Genomic DNA, 19,683 nt, shown 5'->3' with positions numbered 1-19,683 from the left:
TGATCGCTACGACGGTACGATTCGTGACGTTCCAGCGATATCGTTACGATATCGCTGTGTCTGACACGCAGCAGCGATCAGGGATCCTGCTGAGAATCGTACGTCGTAGCAGATCGTTTGGAACATTCTTTCGTCGCTGGATCTCCCGCTGTCATCGCTAGATCGGTGTGTGTGACACCGATCTAGCGATGCGTTCGCTTGTAATCAGGGTAAACATCGGGTTACTAAGCGCAGGACTGCGCTTAGTAACCCGATGTTTACCCTGGTTACCAGCGTAAATGTAAAAAAAAAAAAAAAAAACACTACATACTCGCATTCCGGTGTCCGTCAGGTCCCTTGCCGTCTGCTTCCCGCACTCACTGACTGCCGGCCGTAAAGTGAAAGCAGAGCACAGCGGTGACGTCACCGCTGTGCTGTGCTTTCAATTTACGGCCGGCAGTCAGTGAGTGCGGGAAGCAGACGGCAAGGGACAGACACCGGAATGTAAGTATTTACTGTTTGTTTTTACGCTGGTAACCAGGGTAAACATCGGGTTACTAAGCGCGGTCCTGCGATTAGTAACCCGATGTTTACCCTGGTTACCCGGGGACCTCGGCATCGTTGGTCGCTGGAGAGCTGTCTGTGTGACAGCTCTCCAGCGACCACACTACGACTTACCAACGATCACGGCCAGGTCGTATCGCTGGTCGTGATCGTTGGTAAATCGTATAGTGTGACGGTACCCTTACTCATGGGTCCCGTTAGCTTCCTTTAGTGCGGGAACCCAGAAGTATCATTTCTCCTTGCAGAGAGTGACATGTTAAGCATGCCGAGATGAGGAGACTTAAAGCCGCATTGTCCTCTGGGAAATACGCAAATTGTCTCTTCAGAGAGGAAGAGGACTAGAACCCTGGTGCCAGCTATGGGAAGTAGCAATTCTAAAAGTCAATGTCGACCCTTTAACGAGCCTTGTCACATGACTTCGGGTAAAAGCCAAACCAGAATCTTAATTTGCAGACACTGTTACGGGGTACTGCCCCCTCATCAGTGCAAACTGTGAGATCTGGTTTGGCTGATTGAGAGGCGTCTGACAGGGACCCAAGAAGTATCATTTCTCCTTGCGGAGAGTGACATGTTAAGTATTGATGAGCGAATATACTCGTTACTCGAGATTTCCCGAGCACGCTCAGGGGTCCTCAGAGTATTTTTTAGTGCTCAGAGATTTAGTTTTTCTTGCCGCAGCTGAATGATTTACTTCTGTTAGCCAGCATAAGTACATGTGGGGATTCCCTAGCAACCATGCAACCCCCCCATGTACTTTTGCTGGCTATCAAATGTAAATCATTCAGCTGCGGCAAGAAAAAAAAAACTCTGAGCACTAAAAAAAACAAAAAAAAAAAAAACACACACGGAGGACCCCCGAGCGTGCTCGAGAAACGAGTATATTCGCTCATCATTAATGTTAAGCATGCAGAGATGAGGAGACTTAAAGCCGCAATGCTCCTCTGGGAAATATGCTTCCCTAAGTACAAAACTGATCAAAGTAAAAATGGTTGTCTTGGAAGTTGATCAGCCTAGCATGGTCCATTAGGGATCACAAAAAGAAAATTGGAACATTTCCGTAAAAGAAAGGTAGGCCCTAATGGTTCTTACCATATCTATAAAGTGGAGAAAGCACTCCCACGGATGAAGGGAAAGATAGGTAAAAGGAGGGGAGAACAAAGAACAATTGATGTGGAATGCCTTGACCAACCTTTGGAAAACAATATAGCACGGAGGGCAAGAAACAAAATGTGCTGATAGAGAGCAAGTAAGAGAGTTCTGCAAGAAAGGGAAGCGGGCTCAGGCACACTGTCAATGGGGGATATTGTCACCAGAAATTACACCTTATGTGAAAGAAATATGAAAGATGTCACTATTTGCTGAACTTCTATCTGAGGAATACTGCATGAGTGAAGAGCAAGATGGATGTTCTAGACATTAGCTACCTGGGAATCAACAGAGGGAGATTTGACAAACAATTACCGTATATACTCGATTATAAGCTGAGAATTTCAGCCTTTTTTTAGGCTAAAAGTGCCCCTCTCGGCTTATACTAGTCATTGTCCCAGCGGGGGAGGCGCAGCGGCAGGAGTGGCGACTGTCCCATCATACTCACTGGTTCCTGGCGTGGTCTCTGCACTTCCCCGATAGGAAGAGTTGCGGGCGCCGGAGACTGTTCAGCGGTCACGTGGTACTGCTCATTAAAGTAATGAATACGGAAGTGACTCCTCTCCAATAGGCGGAGCGCATATTCATTATTTTAATGAGCGGTACCATGTGACCGTTGAACACAGGAACAAGCTGCCGGCGCGCGCCGGAGACAATCGGAGAAGCAGGGACATACAGAGAGACTGCGCCAGGAGGGGGTATGATGGGGGAGGGTGAGCCATGCGATATTCACCTGTCCCCGTTCCACCGCCATGCTGTGTTTTCTGCGTCCTCTGACTAACGTTCAGGTCAGTGGGCGCGATGATGTGGTTAGTGTGCGCCCTCTGCCTGAACAGTCACTGCAAAGTCCTGGAAGACACAGCGGTGCGCAGCGGTGGAACGAGGACAGGTGAATATCGCAAGTGTCGGGGACTCTGGCACCTGACCCACATAGCGCGCCGGTGTCCCCGCCAGCTCAGGACACCGGCACCCAGCATTGAGAGGCATGTCTTTTTTTTTTTTTTTTTTTTAATCGCAGCAGCATATGGGGCATATTATTCTATGGAGCATCTTATGGGGCCATCGACTTTTATGGAGCACCATATGGGGCATGATATGCTATGGAGTATCTTATGGGGCCATCAATCTTTATGGAGCATTATATGGGGCATAATATTCTATGGAGCATCTTATCGGGCAATTCTTAACCTTTTATGCAGCATTATATGGGGCATATTTTAATATGGAGCATCTTATGGGGCCCATCATGAACTTCATGGAGCATTATATGGGGCTCCTGATTGAATATGGATATTCAAAACCACAACCTACTGATCTCTCAATTTTACTTTTATTGGTATCTATTTTTATTTTGAAATTTACTAGTAGCTGCTGCATTTCCCACCCTAGGCTTATACTCGAGTCAATAAGTTTTCCCAGTTTTTGTGGCAAAACTAGGGGTCTCTGCTTATACTTGGGTCAACTTAGGCCGGGATCACACATGCAAGAAATACGGCCGAGTCTCGCATGTTAATACCCGGCACTGCCGCTGTCAAATCAGGAGCAGAGCGTGCCGCCGCATAGCAATACATGGAGCCGCACTCTCCGCTCCAGAGTGATGGGTATTAACATGCGAGACTCGGCAGTATTTCTCGCATGTGTGATCCTGGTCTTAGACTTGAGTATATACGGTATTCGTGTATAAGCTGAGATTTTCAGCACATTTTTTGTGTGCTGAAATTGCCAACCTTGGCTTATACAATAGTCATGGTCCAAAAAGCAGGCGGGGGAGCCGGCCGCTGTAGCACAGTGACAGCTGCAGCCTCTGGCTTCCAAAAGACCTCAATACTCACCCTCTGTCGCTGCATCTCCATCTCTGCCCCGACGCGGCAGCTTCTTCCTGTGCTGAGCGGTCACGTAGTACCGCTCATTAAGGTCATGAATATGGACGCAACTCCATTCCCATAGGCGTGGAGCGCATATTCATGACCTTAATGAGCAGTACCACGTGACCGCTCAGCACAGGAAAAAGCTGCAGCGCCGTTCAGCGATGGTGCGAGGAGGGCGAGTATGACGGGGGAGGGCAGAGGATGACGGGGGAGCCCAGCCATGCATACAAGATGAGACAGGGGAGCCATGCATACAAGAATGGGAGTGGGGGAGCCGAGCCATGCATACAAGATGGGACGGAGGGGAGCCATGAATGGGGGGAAGGAGCCGAGCAGTAGGAGACAAAACAATAAGGTTGAAACAACCACAAACATGAGAACTGTAAGCGTGAGAAACAGTCATAGAACACAGAACAACAGAAACTGAATGACATGGGAGGGTGCTGTGTCCAATGAAGGCTCCAAGAAACAGATTTTACGGTAAGCAACCAAAAATCCTGTTTTCTTTATAGCCTCTCACTGGGGGACACAGGAACCATGGGACGTCCCAAAGCAGTCCCTGGGGTGGGAAAACCAGACTTCCATCAGGTCAGGGGACTCACCACTGCCGCCTGCAAGATCCTTCTGCCTAGGCTGGCGTTCGCCGAAGCATAGGTATGGACCTTGTAAAATTTGGCGAACATGTGGATGGAAGGCCAGGTTGCCACCTTGCAAAGCTGTAGGGCGGAAGCCCTGTGGTGCACCGCCCGGGAGGCACCGACTGCCCGGGTAGAGTGAGCCTTAATCCTGGGAGAGGGTACTCTGTTCTTGATCCCGTAAGCCTCCAAAATTGCCGTTCTGATCCAGCAAGCAATAGTCGCCTTGGAAGCCGGCAGGCCTCTATGCGTGCCATCAGGAATGACGAAAAGAGAATCCGTCTTCCGGAAAGCGGCCGTTCTAGCCAGGTAGATCCTCACTGCCCTGACAAGGTCCAGCTTGTTCAATGATCGCTCCAGAGGATGAGTCGGAACAGGACAAAAGGAAGGTAGAACGATGTCTTCGTTGAGGTGGAAGGTAAAAACCACCTTAGGAAGGAAGGAAGGCGGAGGCCTGAGGACCACCTTGTCCTGGTGAATAACCAAGAACGGAGGTCGGCAAGAAAGGGCCGCCAACTCGGGAACGCGGCGGATCGAAGTGATGGCCACAAGAAAGGCCACCTTCCAAGACAGAACCGACAGGGAAACCTCTTTGAGAGGCTCAAAGGAGGAACCCCTCAGAACGTCCAGCACAAGATTTAAATCCCATGAATCCACAGGGGAGCTGTAAGGATGGACAGCGTGGGCTACTCCTTGAAGGAAGGTCTTAACCTGTGGCTGAGAAGCTAACGTCTTCTGAAAAAAGATGTTGAGCGCAGAAACCTGGCCCTTTAGGGAACTAAGAGCAAGGCCCAAATCCAGCCCTGCCTGAAGGAAGGCCAGAATGGAAGGCAGGGAAAAAGACATGGGTGAAAAGCGGTTGGACTCGCACCAACGGAAGTAAGCCTTCCAGGTACGATAGTAGATCCTGGAAGACGAAGGCTTCCTAGCCTGGATCATAGTATGAATCACCCGATCTGAAAGGCCGGACGCTCTTAGAACTGCGGTCTCAACAGCCACGCCGTCAAATTGAGCGACCGAAAATTCGGGGGGCAGATCGGACCCTGGGACAGCAGATCGGGTCTGTCTGGAAGGCGCCAGGGGGCGTCCGCGAGAAGATATGTCCGCAAACCAAGATCTCATGGGCCAATCCGAAGTGATCAGAATGACCGGCACCCCTTCAGCCTTGATCTTTTTGAAGAGCTTGGGAAGCAAGGGAAGGGGTGGACACAGATAGGGGAGCACGAACTGCGACCAAGGGATGGCAAGAGCGTCGACGCCCACTGCGAGAGGGTCACGAGACGAACCGAAGAACTTTCCTGTTCATTCGGGACGCCGTGAGGTCCACATCCGGAGTCCTCCATCGAAGAAGACAAATCTGATGAAGACCTCCTGATGCAAGGACCATTCCCCTGCCGCGAGACCCTCGCGGCTGAGGAAGTTGGCGGCCCAATTGTCAACGCCGGGGATATGCACCGCGGATATCACCGGGACCGTTGCCTCTGCCCAGAGGAGGATCTTGGATACCTCGGCCAAGGAGCTCCGAGTCCCCCCTGCTGGTTGACATATGCCACCGCTGTGGCATTGTCCATCTGGATTCAGGTTGGCAGACCCCAGAGATTCCTTTCCCAGTGACGAAGGGACAGAAAGATGGCCCGAATCTCGAGGACATTGATTGGTAGAGTTGACTCCTGTGCCGACCAACGACCTTGAACATTCAAGTGGCGAAACAGCACCCCAGCCGAGCAGGCTGGCGTCCATCGTCACCACCTGCCAGTGAACTGGAAGGAAGGACCTGCCCTGGGAGATGAGAGGTGACGTCAGCCACCAGTTGAGTGACAGCTTAACCCGGGGAGAAAGTCAGATCGGACGATCCAGGGAGAAGGCAGACCTGTCCCACTGTGACTGGATGGCCTGCTGAAGAGGTCGTGAGTGGAATTGGGCGAAGGGAATAGCTTCCAATGTCGCTACCATCTTCTCCAGAACCTTCATGGCCGATCGGAAAGAGGGAAACCGAGGACCCTGGAGCAAACCCGACGAACAGTGGATCTATTGTCTTCGGGAAGTAAGACTCTGGTCTGACGAATATCTAAGAGCATGCCGAGAAAAACGAGGCGCTGAGAAGGAATAAGGCAGGACTTCTTCCGGTTGACAAGCCACCTGAAACGGGCTAGGATGTCGAGGACGATGGACAGACTTTCGTGAGCCTGAAAAAAAGACGGAGCCTTGATGAGGATGTTGTCGAGGTACGGAAAAAGAACCAGGCCTCTGACTTTCAAGATGGCCATCAGCGCTGCCATGATCTTCGTGAAAACCCTGGGAGCGGTTGAGAGACCGAACGGCAGGGCGACAAACTGAAAATGCTCCTGATTTACTGCAAAACGCAGGAATCTGTGATGTCCCGGGAAGATCGGGACATGGAGGTAGGCGTCCTGGATGTCTATGGAGCACAGGAATTTTTGAGCCTCCATGGAAGCAATTACTGAACAAAGGGATTCCATCCTGAAGTGTCTCAGGCGAACCCTCTTGTTCAGCAATTTGAGATCCAGAATGGGACGAACCTTGTTGTCTTTTTTCGGTACCATGAAAAGATTCGAATAGAACCCCTGTGAACCACTCTTTTTCTGGAATGGGAACGATTACCCCGGATTTGAGGAAGGAAGCGATGGCTGCAATGCGATGTAGCCTGTGGCCTCTGCTACTGCTGGGAAAAGGAGTTTGACGCCGCGAAGCGACGAAAAGGCCGAAAGGACCAAAATTGCTGCCTATGAGGAGGCCGGCAAGGTTTGAACTGGGGAAGAAGGGAGCTTGTGCCCCTGGTAGTGTCCTTAATTTGGTCCAGCTTGGAACCGAAGAGACGAGATCCCTGAAAAGGCAGACTGATAATGGACTTTTTCGATGACACATGCGCCTTGAGCAAAATGGTAAGACGGATGGCAACAACATTACTAGACGCCTGTGCAGCACAAGATGCGGGGACCAAGTATTCCCCAGCGTGAGAAATCTGGGTGGCAAGTTCCGCTAACTGTTCTGGAGGAGCTCCGGCCAGAATGCCCCGATGGAGTTGTTTGGCCCATTCGGATATAGACTTTGAAACCCAGATGGAAGCAAAGGCCGGGCATAGAGCTGCTTCGAATGCCGACTTAGCAAAGGACTCTATGAATTTACCGTTGGAATCTTTCAGAGACGTTCCACCAGACAGCGGGAGGACTGTGTTGGTGGAAAGTCTAGAAACTTGCGGATCCACCGAGGGAGGATATAAGACGCCAAGACGCTTTCCTCTTTGAAAACGTCTGGTCGGATACTCCCTTTCTCTGGTCAGAAGCTGATCGAACTCAGGATGAGGAGCGAAAACCTTGGAAGGTGCTTTAGACCATCTAAATGAAACCGCCTGATCTGTGGGTTCCGTAGAGGAATCTTTGATGCAACAGGCCTGGTTGATTGCTCCAATGAGACTCTGAATCATATCCCTCATGCTAGCGATTTGGTTCAAATCCAGCTCCAAATTATTTTCTGAAGGCGCATCAGAGAGCTTCACCTGACTCAGGTGAGGAGGACCGGGGGGAAGCCGACCGCAGAGGGACCGTGTGGCGAGATGGAACGAGAAGAGGACTCAGAGCGGCGTTCCCATCTGGATCTTTTGCGGCCTATAATGGGAGGCTCGGACAGAGGTTCCTGCGACTCGCTGACTACTGCGGGGGTCTTTTGGGGTAACCTATCAAGTACGGACACAAGGGTCTGGGACACCCATGTTAGATCCGCTACCGATTGTGACAACGAGGAAACCCAGCCTGGGGTGGAGGCTTCGCTCTCAAGCGGAGCAGCAGGGGGAACCTGGGCAGTGGGCATAATGGGGTTGCTGCAAGCGTGACAGAGGGGAGAGGACTGACCTGAGCTGACGGAAGTTTGCAGTTACAAGACGAACACGCAAAGTGTTTGACTAAAGCAGAGGAAGTAGAGGAAGAAGAAGTAGGAGGGCGATAGTGACCTCCCTTAGAATTAGACATGGTGAACGAACTCCTAAGTAATGCCAGAAATTTGGGGGACAGTAGGGCAGAGGAGAGAGTGTCAGTCTGCAGAGCAGAGCTACTCACGGCAGATGAGGCGGTTCCAGACGAAAGAAGCTGCCCAGCTTGTAGATGATCCCCCAGGGAAGATTAATGCAGCGATCCAGTCAAGGGAACCTGGGACACCTTGTCATCTGGAGGGCAAAAGGACACCCGATTGTGCGCTGAAATGGGCGAGAGGTGTGCGTGGCGCTGAAATGCAACTCAGCAGCGCACAGTGGAAGAAGGGGGCGGCGCTAGCCGCGTGGGTCGGGAGCACCAAGATGGCGCCGGTGGGCAGGGAGTGATGATCGGGTGGGAGAAAAGCCCGCCCGAGGAAAAAGGAAGTGGGCCGAGTCGCGTCGCCGGAAGTAGGCCCCGAGAGAAGACGGGGCCTAAATTAAAAGCCGGAACCGCCGGAGAGGGCCACAGTACCGGAAAGGTGCGGGCGCCGGGTAAAACGGCGCGGCTGCCTGCAAGGCCGCCGTGCAGATAAGAGAAAGGTGCGGCCGCAGCAAAAACAGTGCTGCTACCTGTAGGGTTGCCGCGCTGCTCAGCAAGGTGCAGCCGCGAGAAAGGCAGTGCGGCCGCCTGTAAGAATGAAGCCGTCACAGGGGAAGCAACGTGGGCGCCCACAAGGGCCCGAACGGAGCGATGACTCTCGCCCCATATTTCCCCGCCCGCTGAAAACGATATTAAAGGAATCCCTAGGGACCCCCCAGGACCACCCCGACTTGAGGAGGGACCCAGAGGTACATGAGGGAAGGGGAAAGTGGGATACTCACCTAAACATCCCACGCCGTCAATCACTAACCTCATACCGGGGAAGGTATCAGACGTCCAGGGAGCTGGTGATGGACGTCCTCGTCTCCTCCAACCGACAGGCTCTGGTGGGCGAGGGGACGGAGCTAGGACCGAACTATCTTGGTCCTGCTGTCGGATCGATGAGGATACGGGGTGGCAGTACACGCCGTACTCATAGCCCGTATTGTAAAACAAAAGAAAAAGGAATATGCACACAGTGGGATCAGCCTAATGGCCACAATTACTGCTCTTAACGGATGCCCGTTTTAAAGTGGCTAGACACCAACTCGTCCTTGAGATTCCGCGACCTTCTGGCCACCATTCTGGGGGTAGGGGCCAGCCAGGGGTGGAGTTTGGGTTCTGTGAGCAAAATGTTCCAATTTTTCTTAAGGATCTCATACACGTCCCCCCCAGGTGGTAAGTCTCGGAGGTTTATGGGGCGTATTCAGTCCCAGGCCTCACCACCCTTTTCCCAGTGATACAGATTTTTTTCGAAACTGTGAGCAGGGATATTTACAATCTCAAAATAAGGAATTTGGGTACTAAAAATCTCACCCGGGAGGAGGCATACTGTTTGAAACATCTTAAAAAACAAGATTCTTTCATCATCAAGGAGGCCGACAAAGGGGGCAAAATTGTTATGTGGCCCAAGGATATGTATGTGGCTTATGTATTTTTCTTACCATCGTACAAATATACATCTTCTGTTATTAGACAGGCGTAGGCGGTAATATGGTCTCGGACCATACCATGTGCGCAATATTCTTATTGATTCTGATGGGTCATGTACGTAGCTCGGCTTACTAACAAATCATTTACAGCATGTGTGATGTGGATGTGGTACCAGATTGTCTGTGTTGTGATTAGTACACTATATCCCCATTTTTTTATGCCTGGGCGTCTTCCCCATGGCAACTGGTGCGCATGCGCACAAGGCTTACGATCGTCAGACGAAACTATCTTCTGCCTCTACCACGCATGCCTGGGCGTCTTCCCCATGGCAACCAGGGCGCGTGCGCATAAATCTCATTGAATACCGAATCGGCGTCCGCCTGCTGGACCTGTGCGCATGCGCACTAACCTCATGGTGATCTTGGACCAATCGGCGCTGGTCTTTATAACTGATTTGGTCTGTGCGCATTACGTGGGAGCTGATAGGTCGGCATATTGGCGGACAATTACGGTATTGTTGTGCGCATGTCCGGAATCATCTTTCCAGCGCCTTACATCCACGGGTCACTGGGATGCCGTCGGCAGCCCTACAGGTGATATGTATCTTTTCTCATTAAGTCTCATGCATATAAGGCATGTCTGGGAGGTTATCCTCACTACCTTACCCTGAAGAAGACGCTCTAGCAGCGTTGATACGCGTGGGGCCTCCATCCCCCCTCTTGGATCTCCCCTGTCTTGGCTTTATTCCCTGCCCACCCCAGCTTTAGTTAGGTGCATACACTGTTGTATGCTTGCTGCATTCATATTTGCCTTGAGGGCACACTTATTTACTGACACCAATGGGGTATTGACTCCTCAGTGGCTGGAAGCTCTGCGCCGTATTTGGTAATGTATGACATGGGGTGATAGAACTAGGGAAGACTGTAAGCTAGCTGTACCAGCTATTTGTCTGGTTTAGCACCTGATCCTCTTTCAGGACAGCATTTTTGACTCATTACAGACCTGCTATGTGACTGGGGGGTATTGGTTATATTTAGGATCTGATTTCTGATTTTTTTTTTCTTATGGGGGCTTTCTCAGTTGGCAAGTACAAGGTATTGAATAAATGTGCTTGTTATTGTATTAATCTGCCAATTTGGTTAAATGTCCCTTGCATTATTTGCACATTTGTTGTATATTGTCATATGGATCCTTGTTACTGCATTTGGGGGAATGTGGGTAGGTCAGTCTAGTTTTTAAATGTCTGTTTCTCCCTTTTTTGCCTTTATGTATGGTGAGTTGTTATAATAAAATTTATTAGGCTGATCCCACTGTGTGCATATTCCTTTTTCTTTTGTTTTTCTGGTATTTCATATATGCACGTGGTCGATCCCTTCAGTACATATTGTGTGCGGTGCCAGTCTTTCTGTGTTTTTGCCATAGCCCGTATTGTGGAACTACAGGTGTGACTGTTCACCCTGTATCCCTCCGGAAAACCTGTAAGAAAACGATGCACATTAAGGCAGATAACGGTCTAATGAAAGACCCGTGTCCACCTCCTACTGACACTAAGCTAAACTGAAATTCGTAATGTCAGTCGGTGGGGTGTATACTGCAGAGGAGGAGCTAACTTTTTGTGCATAGTGTAATCCTCCTAGTAGCAGCAGCATACACTCATGGATCCTGTGTCCCCCAATGAGAGGCGATAAAGGTGAATTATTGCAAGGAGTGGCAGCGGAAGCGAACCACTTCCTGGGAAAGAGAGGAGGATTCTACTCACTTGATTCGAGGGTGAACCTCATTGACCAGAAAAGGTCATGTATGGCGGAAGCTAGCTTAGTATCCTGTTCAGACACAGAATTGGGAGTCAGAGGTAAACCCTGGAGAATCAGACTGGGCAAGGGCACATGCAGTCTCATCGACTGAGGCTCTATCCCAGGAATGCCAGAGGATGTGTGGCAAGCGATCATGTGTCTTGTGAGAGCATCTGTGCAGAGGAAGTAGGTGCCTCAATTTCTATGTGAGACAGGGCAAAGTTACTCAAATTGAGAAAGAAAACTTTGACATCTAGCAAGATGGGCTAGAAAGCAATCCAGAGACCAGACTATGGACTGGGAAAGGATGGTCAGGTTACTTTGAGCCTGAGATAAAGACCTGGCCCATGCTGATTAATTATTAAAGGGAATCTGAGGGGTCGTGAGCAGGAAAAATGTTAAGGCAGCCTCGCAGACCACATGTTTAACATTGGTCACAGCGTAAAAACAAAATAGGGGGATCAGTGCAACAGGGGAGGGTTTCCTGAGAGAAGTTCTCCCTTGGAAAAGGACATGGTACATGGAAAAAACTAGAATAGGACTAAGAGGATGCCTAAACAGTATCAGGGAGAGGTTCAGAAGTCGTAAAATCATGGAACTGTGTCCCAAAATGATGTTGGCAGTAGAAAGGTGGCTGGAGCTGTAGAAAGGTGGTCCAGACTAGCAGGAAAATGAGATGCAGGCAAAGCAGAGGTAAGGTAGGGCTAAAAGCCAGTAAAAAAAACAAAAGTGGCCCTCCCACAAACAGTGTGAACAGTGCCGACTGACAAAAAAAAAGCTTGGTCTCAGATTATCCTGAGCAGGGAGTGGGCACAGGAGATAAAACAGTTGTATGATATAGCACTGCAAGTTAGATTTTGAAAATTAGGAAAGGAAAATAAAAGGAGATACAAACCCAGGATGGAGCCCCTAAGACAGAGCTTTGGAGGAGATATTGAGTAGGTGGCAGGGTGATTCAGAGTAGGTCACGATATAATACTCAGCCTACCAATTTCTTTGGATGCCCACAGGCTCACCCCTTTAGTGACCTATACGGATTAGGGGCTCACCAGCACTCCACTGTGGAAGCAGCCTTGGGGGATGGATGGCCGGCTGACATGGATTAATGAGAAATAATTACCTAATCGAGTTGTTGGACCACCTTCTGTCGCCCACTAAGCAATAGGGAACTTCACATGAACTACAGAACCAGACATTTGAAATAGTAGATATCTGACAACTTTTGTTAATGCTACCAGATAATTATAAAGGCCTAAAAAGTAATCACTGTATGAAACTCACTAGGATATACTATAACTTGATCATCAGTAGAGGTCCATAGCAGAAATAGATCAGATCCTTTACATGCCGTTTTACTCTGAACATGCATTTAAATGAGGCTCAGTTGTAATTTGCACTTCAGCATCCATTTAGCATCAACACTTTGGAAGAGAAAGAACTTTGGCCTCTTCAATGTATAGATAAACAGGGTCTATGTGATAGGACCAGTACAAAAAAAAAAAAGTTATGGCATAAAAGTTAACATGAGATAGTTTTATTGGTTTTTCTTACATGCAAGGTAGCAGGTGGATATTTTCCCGAGCCACCTTCGTCTCTCTTCCATAAATGCTCAACTCTCTCTCCAAGCCGAGAAATCATGTTATCGATCATCAAGGTTGAAGCATTCCATTTTCCTCTGTAATATGGGAATCATAAAAAGTGTTATTTTTATATCCCTAACCACAATAAAACATTTTTTGCAAAATTATTAATCCGTTTATTTAACGCCTTAAAGGCAAAGGTCACTTTTGGCCTTCAGAATATTTTTTTAATCTGTCTTCTGAAAAGTGTTATCTGTTAACAGACATCTACATTTATATACTTACAACGTTATTATTTATTTATTTATATAGCACCATTAATTCCATGGTGCTGTACAAGAGAAAGGGGTTACGTACAGAGTTAGGCTGTGTGCACACGTTGCGTTTTTTGCGCTATAAAAACGCACACATATGCATCCCATCAATTATAATGCATTCTGCAATTTTTAAATATTCCTATTTAATTGAATTTTTAAGAGAGTTTCTGATTTGGAAGTTGTCAATGAATATTCAGTCCAGAGTCATTTATATGCTGTCAGAACAGGACACACTAGTGCTTCTAAAACCTGGTAATTGCAGCTTTGCAGCAACATAAAGACAAATTGTAGGTCGGACAGCAATTAACAGCCTCTGATCTATACAAAAAAAACAAAAACATTGTGTCCCAATGATGGCCCCTGAACCAAAAGCTGTTCATTCCAACTAAAATGTGTGCACGTCCATGCAGCAGAAATGGCATGATCAGTGGGAGAAGGATGAACTTGCATGCATTTGGCATCTCACTAACATATATATTTGCAGTTTGTTACAAAATGAGGAAGAGCTGTAGCAAAAAAAGGGAATTTAATTTAAAATCTTATAGGTTACAGGACAAGCAAACAAAAACACCACCATTATAAAGAAAGATTTGTTTCATAGAATGCTATTTTGGGGCTATAAATTAAATAAAGGTGCAAAACTCTTTACTTAAAGGTACAGTTACACTAAACGATTTACCAACGATCACGACCAGCGATACGACATGGCCGTGATTGTTGGTAAATCGTTGTGTGGTCGCTGGGGAGCTATCACACAAACAGCTCTCCAGCAACCAACGATCCGGGGAACAACTTCGGCATCGTTGAAACTGTCTTCAACGATGCCGAAGTCCCCGGGTAACCAGGGTAAACATCGGGTTACTAAGTGCAGGGCCGCGCTTAGTAACCTGATATTTACCCTGGTTACCATTGTAAAAGTAAAAAAAAAAAAAAACTACATACTTACATTCCGATGTCTGTCACGTCCCCCGGCGTCAGCTTCCCTGCACTGTGTAAGCGCCGGCCGTAAAGCAGAGCGGTGACGTCACCGCTGTGCTCTGCTTTACGGCCGGCGCTGACACAGTCAGTGCAGGGAAACTGATGGTGGGGGACGTGACAGACATCGGAATGTAAGTATGTACAGTTTTTTTTGTTTTTTTTACTTTTACAATGGTAACCAGGGTAAATATCGGGTTACTAAGCGCGGCCCTGCGCTTAGTAACCCAATGTTTACCCTGGTTACCAGTGAACACATCGCTGGATCGGCGTCACACACGCCGGTCTAGCGATGACAGCGGGGTGATCAGCGACCAAAAAAAGGTCCTGATCATTCCCAGTGACCAACGATCTCCCAGCAGGGGCCTGATCGTTGGTCGCTGTCACGCATAACGATTTCGTTAACGATATCGTTGCTACGTCACAAAAAGCAACGATATCATTAACGAAATCGTTATGTGTGAAGGTACCTTTAGATTTTTCAGTTTTGTGTCAGAAAAAAACAAAACAAGCCACCACCAAGAGAGCAGAGGCCTGTCCGTTCATTACGGTCCGATCTCAGACAGTTTGTATGGATGTCTGAGTGAGCCCTAATAGGAGGTTCTGACAAACTGACTAAAAAAAAAAGTGGTAGGTAACTCAAGTCAGCATTACAGAAAACACAGAGCAACATTTTCACTACCTAGACAAATGCTCCAACTTTTTCCGACGCTCAGTATAGTAGTGCTGAATCAGCTGATAATTGTAGTATGGCCTGGTCAACTGCAAGGCTCCTTCTGACAGAATGAACATGGGGGAAAAAAAAGAACAAACAAGTATAAAGAAAAATGAAAAAAAAAAATGTGCATTTATTATTGCTTTGGTCAATAAAATAGTGACAATTGCAGGCAAACATTGATTTGTTAAAGGGGTTGTCCGTTCACAACAAATTTGATGATATATCCAAAAAGGAATTTGCGAATAAAAAAAACAAAATATCTTGCTAAAGATCAGAAGTGCATAACCTGTAGCCCAGGATACCCTCCTCAACCATGTGTCTTTGGTCACTTATTTTACATGTCATGGAGAAGACCAGGCGTGCATAGCACTAAAAGGTAATTATTGTGTGTGGTCATTTCTGGGGCAGCCATATTTTGGCAGAATGGGCACAGAAAGGAGTAGATGATTTAAGGAATTGTCCCATGCATGAATGCCATTAAATTCATTGTAGGTGATAGGAGAAGGGAAAGACTTGACTGTTTCAGTGCCCTACATAAACAGGTCAGCAAACCAATGTGAAGGGTACCTCTATTTTCCTGATAGGTGGGAGCTCTATAAATGAAACCAGCAACTATTCGTTATTTACGACTTATACTTTCATTAGGAAAGTAAATGCGTCAGAAGACATGGTTTTTTTGGCAATATTGAAGACCACGGGATTGGTTCGATCAGACTTAAAGGTTGTGCACTCCTGCTCCAGATGTTTTCTAACTTGGAGGCTTACCTGGGTTATCTGGCAGAAGACCACAACGACAAAACCAAAGGACTACAGAGGTATACTGACTTAAGAGCTTGGTCACGGAAAGTTTATTGGTTAAGTCAAGTAATCCTAATGAAGGAAAACAGGAATGTTCGTTAAATCAATAATGAAGCAAACACATGTTAAATATTTTGATGCATCTCTGATGCAAATTACTAGGGATAATCAAATAGCTTCAGCTAACTCCTTATCCGGATAGCTGCCTCGGTAACCTGGAGCACCCCCGATAATCAGCTGTTCGGTGCTGCAGCTGCATGTGTCGCGGCTCTGTGACAGTCACAGCACATGCATGGAGAGCCTGTTGTGACTGACACACAGCTGCGACACATGCAGCTGCGGCGCAGAACAGCCGATTATCGGGGGCGCTCCACGTATCCAGGATACCGAGGCATCTATTCTGGAAGTGCTAGAGTTATTTGCTCATCCTTACAAACTACATATTTGATTATGCTGTCTGACAAATGAAAACTGCATTATAATAGGTAGTGGTAGCCAAAAATATTGATTTCCTTGACTTCAGGGTATTCGGAAACCTCTATGAAAGGCACCTCTTAGTGACAGAAAGTGTATTTTAAAACAAGTTACATTTCTGTATGGTTCTTACCATTTTGCCATAATCACAAACCAATTCAAATGTTGGTACTCTTGAACCCCCTAAGGACCAAGCCACTTTGTAGTTTAATGACCAGGCCTTAATTTTGAAATCTGACCACTGTCACTATGAGGTTATAGCTCTGAACGCTTCAACGGATCCCACTGATTCTGAGAATCAGATTTTTTTTTTTCCTGACATATTGTACTTTATGATAGTGGTAAAATTTCTTGTGTTTATTTGTGAAAAAAAAATGTAACAAAATGGTTAATAAACAACATTTCCCACATGTCTACTTTACATCAGCACAATTTTTGAAACTTTTTTTTGTTAGGACGTTATAAGGGTTAAAAGTTGACCAGTTTATTAACACTTCAGGTGCTTCACAAGAATTGAAGCAATGTGGAAGGGGGAAAAAAATGAACATTTAACTTTTTTCACATAAATTTAATTTCAGACAATTTTTATTTTCACAAGGGTATCAAGATAAAATAAATATTTGTTGTGCAATTTCTCCTGAGTACGCCGATGTGTGGAGAAAGACCACTGTTTGGGCACAAGGCAGGGCTCGGAAGGGAAGGAGCACCATTTCATGTTATGAACGCAAAATAGACTGGAATCAAGAGCGGACGCCATGTCACATTTGGAGAGCCACTGATGTGCCTAAACAGTGGAAACCCCCCACAAGGGACACCATTTTGGAAACTAGACCCCTCAAGGAACTTATCTAGATGTGTTGAGCTTCTAGAACCAACAGGTGCTTTACAAAAGTTCATAACAGAGCTAAGAAAATAAAAGCAAAACAAACATTTTTCCCACAAAATTTTTTTTAGCCCCAATTTTTTTTTTTTACTTTCTCAAGAGTACCAGGAGAAAATGGACCCCAGAATTTGTTGTGCGATTTCTCCTGAGTGTCAATACCCCATGTATGGGTGAAAACTACTTTTGAGGCACAGCGCAAAGCTCAAAAAAGTGAAGAAGTGCAATATTATAGTGCAGATTTTACTATTATGGTTTGATGATGCCATGAACCACTGGGAGAGCCCCTAAGGTGCCACAACATTAGAATGCTCCATAAGTGACCCATTTTTACAAACTACACCTCAATGAATTCATCTAGGAATGTAATGATCATATTGATACCAAAGGTGTGTCACAGAATTTTATACCATTGGGCAGTGAATAAAAAATAATTACATTTTTACCACGAAAATTTAGTTTTAGCCCCAGATGTAAAATTTTCACACAAGTGGGTAAAATTGGCACCAGAATTTGTCCTACAATTCCTGCTGAATATAGAAAAACCCCATATGTGGCTGTACAGTACTGCTTAGCCATACAGAGAGTCTCGGTAGGGATGGAGCGCTATTTGCCTCCTGGAGAGCAGATTTTCCTAGAATAGTTTGCGGACTCAATATACAGAGCCCCCAAAGAGCTAGAGAGCAGAATCCCACTGTCAACCCCCAAGTGACCCCATTTTGGAAATTCTACCCCTGCCAAATGCGAACGCTAAAGGTGGTTTATGCACACTGGGGCTCAGAAGGAAGGGGGGCATTTGGATTTGGGAGCGTAGAATTTCTTTTGATGGGAGAGGAGCCATTTAGCTTTTCCAGAGCCTTTGTGCTACCCATAACATGGAAGCCCCCTATATTTCTGTTAGCAGATGATGGACCAGAGTGAGGACTTGCTGTTTTTTGTGGATTGAGTTGAAGATTTTACTGGGAACATTTTACATACCGTTTGGGATCACATTTATCCGGCGTTCTACACTGAGCACATGCTTTGGGGTTTCTATCTAAATCTCTGAGCTACGTCACAGATGAAACCCCCAATGAGTCCATTCACTATAATGAGGCAGCAAAGTTAGTTACTCTGGACTCCGTCTGGCTTGTGTTCAGCATTTTACTGCAGTGCGCAGGTGCTGGGCCTCTCTGACCTTTCCTGGCGCCTGCTCACTGCAGTACTTTGCTCTGCCCTCAACAGGGCAGACAAAGTACGCCTGCGCCGGAGCCTCAGCGTGAAGACAAGAAGAGGATGTCATCCTATGAAGATGGGAGGCCCCGGACCATTAAGCCCATCGGATCAGACCACCGTAGATAAGCCCCTGCTGTAGATAAGCCCCTGATGCCGGTGGGCTTAGCTCACCTTTGATTTTGGGGGTGACCGGTTCCCTTTAAAAGATGCTTTTTGCAAGAAGTTTTTGCATTGCCATACTTTGAGAGCTATAATATTTTTATATTTTGGCCAACAGAGTCATTGTGAGGGGCTTGTTTTTTGCGGAACAAGCTGACTTTCATTGGTACCATTTTCGGGCACATGATATTTTTTTTTGCTTCCTATTCCGATTTTTGTGGAGGCAGAAAGCACAAAAACCAGCAATTCAGGAATTCCTTTTTGTTTGTTTTTCTCCGTTCTGAGTGTGGTAAAATTGACAAGTCAGTTTTAGGGTATGTTCACACGTTCAGGATTTCCATCCTTTTTTTTTCCTGACTGTTTTTTAAAAAACTGCAGCTCTTGGCAGAAAACGCAGGTCCTTTTTTTGGTCCTTTTTTGGTCCGTTTTTGATGCGTTTTTTTGATGCAGTTTTCTAGCCAGAGTCTGTGTGTTTTCTAGGAATTTTTTTAGGGTTAAAATGGCTGAAAATACCCTAACCCTACCCCTACCCCTAACCCTACCCCTAACCCTACCCCTAACCCTACCCCTACCCCTAACCCTACCCCTACCCCTAACCCTACCCCTATTCTAACCTTAGTGAAAAAAAAAAAAAAAAAATTCTTTATTTTTTTTATTGTCCCTACCTATGGGGGTGACAAAGGGGGGGGGGGGTGTCATTTACTATTTTTTTATTTTGATCACTGAGATAGGTTATATCTCAGTGATCAAAATGCACTTTGGAACGAATCTGCCGGCCGGCAGATTCGGCGGGCGCACTGCGCATGCGCCCGCCATTTTGCAAGATGGCGGCGCCCAGGGAGAAGACGGCCGGACGGACACCGGGACGCCGGGTGAGTATAAGGGGGGGAGATTAGGGCACGGGGGGGGCATCAGAGCACTGGGGGGGGGCATCGGAGCACTGGGGGGGGCATCGGAGCACGGGGGGCGGGATCGGAACACGGGGGGGGGCAGCCACACTCCGCCCACGCACTTCCGCCCGCTCCCCGCACTTCCTGCTGCAGCGGTTCTGCACATCAAATCGCAGTAAAACCCGCAGATA

At 47.3% G+C, this 19,683-nt stretch overlaps 1 protein-coding gene across 5 annotated transcripts in view; it reads right to left on the bottom strand.

Moving 5' to 3' along the window:
* The window catches only part of AHCTF1 (AT-hook containing transcription factor 1), a 328,409-nt gene that overhangs the window by 148,625 nt on the left and 160,101 nt on the right, over positions 1–19,683 (bottom strand). For all 5 annotated transcript variants that reach the window (XM_069769303.1, XM_069769301.1, XM_069769302.1 and 2 more), the window contains exons 16-18: positions 15,842–15,946; positions 15,041–15,134; positions 13,038–13,161 (exon numbers count right to left, since the gene is read on the bottom strand). In XM_069769303.1, coding sequence (XP_069625404.1) covers positions 13,038–13,161; positions 15,041–15,134; positions 15,842–15,946 — 323 coding nt within the window. The remainder of the gene's footprint in view (positions 1–13,037; positions 13,162–15,040; positions 15,135–15,841; positions 15,947–19,683) is intronic.

This window comes from Ranitomeya imitator, chromosome 5 (assembly GCF_032444005.1).
Source record: "Ranitomeya imitator isolate aRanImi1 chromosome 5, aRanImi1.pri, whole genome shotgun sequence".
NCBI lineage: Eukaryota > Metazoa > Chordata > Amphibia > Anura > Dendrobatidae > Ranitomeya > Ranitomeya imitator.
Note: the sequence above shows the minus strand (reverse complement) of the source record. Positions and strands in the feature narration are given on the sequence as shown.